The 6,000-nt window shown below is 57.8% G+C and overlaps 1 protein-coding gene across 1 annotated transcript in view; it reads left to right on the top strand.

Moving 5' to 3' along the window:
* The first annotated feature begins 1,513 nt into the window (after window positions 1-1,513).
* The window catches only part of ITGA9 (integrin subunit alpha 9), a 296,559-nt gene continuing 292,072 nt past the window's right edge, over window positions 1,514-6,000 (top strand). Inside the window, exon 1 of the mRNA XM_054595411.1 lies at window positions 1,514-1,964. Within this exon, the coding sequence (XP_054451386.1) occupies window positions 1,780-1,964 (185 nt within the window). The 5' untranslated portion in view covers window positions 1,514-1,779. The remainder of the gene's footprint in view (window positions 1,965-6,000) is intronic.

Genomic DNA, 6,000 nt, shown 5'->3' with positions numbered 1-6,000 from the left:
TCGACCATCTTCCCCCCGGGGGAAGGAAGTCAAGTTTGCCGTAGGGAAACTCATGGCAGGTTCTAGACAAGGCAAACGGTAGGGGAGCTATATATTACATGTTGTTCAATCTGCAACCACCAGGGTTAACGGAAAACCTTCAGGTTGGTTCTTGAAGTGAGAGGAGAAAGGGAGAAAGAGCGGTGGGTTGTCATTTCAGTTGGAAAACTGGACAAGAGGCTCCTTTTTTTCAAAAGGCACACTCCCAGGGAGCAAACCTGCATCCTGTACGGCCAAGTTGGAATTATTGTGTCCCCGCAGCTGGTCATTCTGGAGACACACACTTCAGGCCCGGTCTCTGTAGCAAAGCTTATTCTGGCAACTGGGAAACTGAGTTCGAGTGTGATATCTGACTATACGAACGACTAACAGATATTTACAATTTTACAGTTAGAAAATGCTATCCCAACCAGCCCATCAATAGGTTTACTGGTTTGTTAGCATCCCTGTTTCCCTGACTTCCCAAGACCCGGGAATTAACTCCTTTTCATGTGAGGCCAAATGCTGCGTTTCCTGGCGAGACACGCGCAGGGACACAAGGCAGAACTCTGAATCTCTTCTGGGGGACAGTGCCTCCCAAACCTGGCGACTCGGTAAGTCTCCTGAGAATTGTTGGATATACAGACTCCTGGGCCCCGCCCTTGCAGATTCTGACCCAGAGTGGTGCTTGTAAATGTATATTTTTCCGTGATTGCTTGAGGATCGGATCCACAGCCAGGTTTGGGAGCTTCTGTTTGGTTAAATCAAAGACTAGGGCTACCATTTTCACCTGACATCCCTTCTAGGATTTAGTTTAAGAGATTGAAATGTGTGTTTTAGATCAGTGGGTCCTAACCTTTTTAAAACTACCTTACGCTTTAAGAACTTGTTGAAATCTAACACCCCCCCATCCACTTCGGGGCCCCAACCCCCAGAGGTTCTGATTCAGCAGGTTTGAAGCAGGCTCTACTGATCTGCATTTCCAGCAAGTTCCCAGGTGATACTGCCGCTGGCTTGGCACCACAGTTAGCGATCAGTGGTGTAGGAGACCAGGTGAGTATAATACGCGGTGTGGGGGGTACTCTGCTCACTCCCACGTGGCTACTGTCGTTATTACCAACAGCTGCCGTTTATTGAGTGCTTGCCTCTTACAGGTTGTCTCACAGCTGGGGAAAGGGGTAGCGGATGGGCACAGCTTAGTCCTTCCCCTGGCTTCCTTTGGCCTTGGTGTGAAAGTGAGAGGGAACGAGAGTCGCCGACAGAGACCCAGGAGGGCGGGCAGAGCACGCAGCTGCGGAGGGGATTAACGTCGCCTCGCGACCACAGCGCCCTAGGCGCGGTGGGGAGGTAGGGCAGCCAGAGGCGCCTGGCGGGAGTCCAGGCTATCTCCGGCCGGGAGGTGCGTGGGGGCTCGCGGCCCGCAGGGGGCGCTGCCGCGCCGTCCCGCTGCGCCGGCCGCCCACCTCGCGGGCGCGCCTCTCCGCAGTCCAGAGCCGCCCGGCCCCGGACCCGCTCGCTGCGAGCGCTCAGACTTCTCGGCCGGCCGGACTGAGGACGCCGCCCGCTCTGGGCCGCCCCTGTGCTCGCCTCCCGCGCCCGCTGGGCCTACCGCCCCCGGCCCGGCGCCGCATCCCGCTTGCGTCCGAGCGCACAGCTCCCACCCCCGGGAGCCTCCCGGCCGTCGGCGGACTCCGCCGCCCCGCCGCCGGCGCGCTCAGCGCCCTGCTCGCGGGGCACAGGGAGGGCGGTGGCCGGCTGGGGATGGGCGGCCCGGCGACGCGGAGGGGCGCCGGGGGGCTCCGCGCGCTGCTCCTGGCGCTGGTGGCCGCGGGGACCCCCGTGGGCGCCTACAACCTGGACCCGCAGCGCCCCGTGCGCTTCCAGGGTCCCGCCGGTTCCTTCTTCGGCTACGCGGTGCTGGAGCATTTCCACGACAACACGCGCTGGTGAGTGTCCTCGCGGCTCCCCGACCCCCGCCCGGTCGCCTCCCCGGCCTCGGTTCCCGGGCCGGCCGCCGCCTTTCCGGCCTCTTCCACGCCGCCGTCCCGAGGGGGCGATTTAAATGTCTTCGCTGCGCGCAGCGCGGCCGCGGAGAGAAGGCGGGGAGGAGGGAGGGCGCCGGTCCTGGGTCCTCCAGACGTCCCGGGTGGCGCCCGGCGTTGGAGGGGGCCGGGCCGGGCGCTTCCTCGGGGTCCCAGCCTGGAGTGTGCGGGGAGAACCGCCCCCGCCTCCCCAATTCCGCCCCCCCACCCCGGCCAGAGTCAGCCTAACTCTCCGGGTCGCACAGTAACTTGGCTCCCCGGGCCGCCGCTAGCCAGGCGTGCATTCCGAACGCCACAGGGTCGGGAGACGGGGCACTGGAGATGCAGACTCCACAGTTTTGGGAAACTCTTGGTGACACCCCACCCACCTCTCCCTGACTTTAAGCCTGTCCCGCGCCACTGCGCACAGGAAGAGGATTAACCCCAGGTTGTGAAAAGAATAGGCTGTGTGTGCAGCCTTGCTGGGGGATTGAGGGGGAACGTAGGGGGTCCCCAGAGGCCTGAGTGTGTGGTAGCCCTGGGGCGTATTTGAGGCCAGAGGCCCCCTCCTCACTTACAAGGTCCTCTGCAGAAGCGAGCTGAGAGGGTCCGGGATGCAGGAAAGGAGGATGGTCCAGGAGCCCAAGTGACAAGGACAGGGGGCGGGTGGGTGATTTCTCTCGTTGCCTGGGCCTCATTTCATATGGGTCATCTGACCTGCACACAAGCACCAGAAGTCTTCGAGGGCTGTGGTTTTGTACAGGTCAGCGAGTCCAGTTGCCCCCTGAGAGTCCCAAGGGTTGGGGAACTCTCCCTGGTTAAGCGCCATCAGCTAAGCAGCGCAGAGCTAGAGTGTGGGGCTCCGGAGAGGCAGGAGAAGAGGCTGGTCCCTCCTTGACCCTTTTCCCTGCAGGAGAGGGAATGAAATAGCCCACACAGTCACCTTTTCATCAAAGAGTGTTAGGCCCATAGATAGTTCCCTTATTCAAGGTCGTGCCCCAGTGGGGGCCCAGGGGGCTATGTGTTTTGTGGTCACCAGTGTGAGCATCCTTAGGGGTTGCAGGCTGGGAAGGCAAGCTCTCAGCCTGCAGTTCTGCCAGAGTCACTGCTCTGAACTGGACAGAGGCTGATGGAAAGAGTGGATTTGTAGATCAAGTGCTTGCGAATTCCTGGAACAGTGTAGGCTCTGTGACTGGCCAGCCTATTAACGATTGTGCCGCTTACTGAGCGGCCTCCAAGAGAACCTTGGGTAGCTCCTGTCCGGTTTCACACCTCCGTCCCCACCGTCTGCCCCAGGTGCTGAGTGTAAGGCCAGGCTGTCTTTCCTTGCACTTGCCAGTAATCCCCTTTATAAAGCAAAGCAGGCTGAGCACCTCCTCCACACTCAGAGTCTGCTGGGGGCTGGGGGGGGGGGTGGTAGAGAATGCAGCCTGGGCAGAAGCAGTTGGAGAGCACACCCCAGAATACCACGCCGGACTCCTGGGCTGCGTGGCCTTGGCACGGGGCATGTGGAGAGAGCTGTCAAAAATAGAAGGGCTTCTCCGAACAGGGGGCTCCCGTGGAGAGGCAGGCGGTGGCCCTGGGGCATTGCGTGGGCTCCGCAGCTGTGCGGGCTTGTGCCCTCCCAGCTCTCTCAGCTCTTTAAACGGCTCAGTTAAGACCCTCTCACCTGGATTTGGATGGGCCACAGGTCTAGGCTCCCTCCAACGGGGAGGAACCGAGAGGAGCCCTGACATGGGGAAGAGTGGAGCCTGCTTTGTTTCAAAAAGGGGATGATGAATACATTTGACAAGTGCAGACAAGTGCAGGAAAAGACAGTCTGGGCTTCAGCGCGGCACCCGGTAAATGGCAGAGAGGAGGTGGGGCCGGGCGGTAACGCTGGCGCAGGTGCCACGGCCAGTGGAGACGTGGGGCAGCTATCTCAGGGGTCAGTACGAACCCATCCACTGCCAGGCTGCTGAGCTCAAAGGGACCGTCTTCGCTCCTGATACTGAGTGAGCGGCTCTTCCTACTGGAGGGCTCGTCCCTCTGGGTTTTCAGGTGCCTGCTAACCTCTACGGAAATCTTTTTGAAGCACCTTTTCCCTCCCATCCCCATCCTGCACTGACTTAATTTATCATCATTTGGCTTATCTCCTTGATTTCTGTCCTCTTGTTCCAAGTATTTCCTTCCTTATCCTTTTTCTCTCCTCTCCCTTCCCCCAAATAGTCTTCATCTTACACCTTGAACGTTATTCTCTGCCAATTATGCTGTCCGGCCTTGGTAGGCTGTGGCCTGCAAAGCAGGAAGTCTCCAGCACCTCCTCCTCCCATCTTGTAACTGAAGCTTTGCGGCATCCTTAATTATTTCCTCCGAATGCATTCCTGGGCTTACTGTTGCTGGGTCAGAGAGGAAGGGAGGTTTTAAGTCACTTTCTATGCATTTCCAAAGTGCCAGAGAAGCTAGAGTGTGTATACCAGAGAGATGCACTAACTTACTTGGTTACTGCAGTTTTGGCATAATTTACCAAAGGGCCGCTCCCGTGCAATGGACGAGCATAGCAGCCTACAGAGGGGGACTGAAAAAGGTCACAAATAGTCAAAATCGGTGAGAGGGGTCAGGGACAGACGTGAAAAGGAAAAGTACGATGTTGAAACTTTAAAAGGAAAAGAAGGCAAGAATGTTAAGCCTTGTATTCGATGTCTTCCTTCTTCAGAGAAAATTGCTGCTTCGCTTCTTAATTCAATATTAGTGGTTTGATGAGTTTGCTTCATGCTAATTAAACACCATTTTACAGATGAGGTGATTTGCTGTGGAACGGGGAGGGGAGTGAGGAGGATGTGCTGGAGGGGCAGGGACGGAGCTCCGGGGCCAGGGTCAGCATGGGCCGTGCAGGAGCGGAGCTGAGAGCTCGCGGCTGTGACAGACCGTCGGTGCACGTCGCACAGCAGGTGCTTGTGTCCTGCCAGAACCAGCCCTGCTTCAGTCCCACAGCTGCGAATTCCCATCAGTTCTTTTAAACTCGTCACCGATCAGGAGGGCCTAAACCTCTGTAAGAGGGAGGGTGTGACCTTGCTTTCTCTGAGCCCTGGGGACAGAGTCCAGCTTGTGCAGTCGTGGGGCAGAGCCCCAGACCCCTCCTCTCTCCACACATTTGGCTTGAGTGGCCCCTCAGTCACCATGCTCTAGGCAGTGAGCGTTGTCCCCGTGACCAGGTGGGCCAGGGGATCCCGGGCAGTGTTACATGTCAGAGGACTCTGCTGCCTCCTTTGCAGCGTCACCCGGAGGGCATCTGCCTGCCCAGGGCCAGCTTCCTCCCGTATACCTCCCATCCGCGCCACCTTCCCCCCACCCCTGCCCCGGGTTTCTTGCACTCTTTGAACAACAGCAGCCGGTGCCAGGAAACATGGACAAAGCCGGTTTCTGTCCCCTTCCCTTAGACGTGGACGAGTTCTTCAGCTGCAGGCGGGACAGACAACTCTAACACCCTGTGATATAAATAAACGCAGCCCGGCTGGCGTCCAGCCCCCCAGCGTGGGTTTCTTTGACACCCTCCCCTCTCCTCTGCCCCAGACGCCCTGGAGTTGGTTGGGTGCCCCGGCTTCCTTTCTGGAGACCTGCTTCCTGCCCATTTCCCGGGACACAGCAAGACGGCTGTGCTCAGGCACAGAGCAAGTGCTTGGCGATGGAAGACGGGCAGCTTTTTGCTTTGTTAAGGTTGTTAGAGCATCATTCAGTGTGGAATAGGAGGCCATTCAGATCCAGGGAGAACATAACAGCCTCACTTTGCATTAAGGTTGACAATGAAAAGAACGAGCGAGACATTGCTGCTGCCCTGCGAATACCGTTGCCAGTAGCCAGATGTATTGCTATTTAAAGTAAAATTAATCACAAGCAAAGAAAATTAAGAATTCAGTGCCTCAGTTGTACTAGTCACATTCTGAGTGCTCAGTAGCCGCATGTGGCTAGCGGCTACTGTTTT

The sequence above is a fragment of the Pteronotus mesoamericanus genome, unplaced genomic scaffold (genome assembly GCF_021234165.1).
Source record: "Pteronotus mesoamericanus isolate MK-2021 breed Mesoamerican mustached bat unplaced genomic scaffold, CSHL_Meso_final scaffold_54, whole genome shotgun sequence".
NCBI lineage: Eukaryota > Metazoa > Chordata > Mammalia > Chiroptera > Mormoopidae > Pteronotus > Pteronotus mesoamericanus.
The sequence above is the reverse complement of the archived record's forward strand: the minus strand, read 5'-3'. Positions and strand labels throughout refer to the sequence as shown.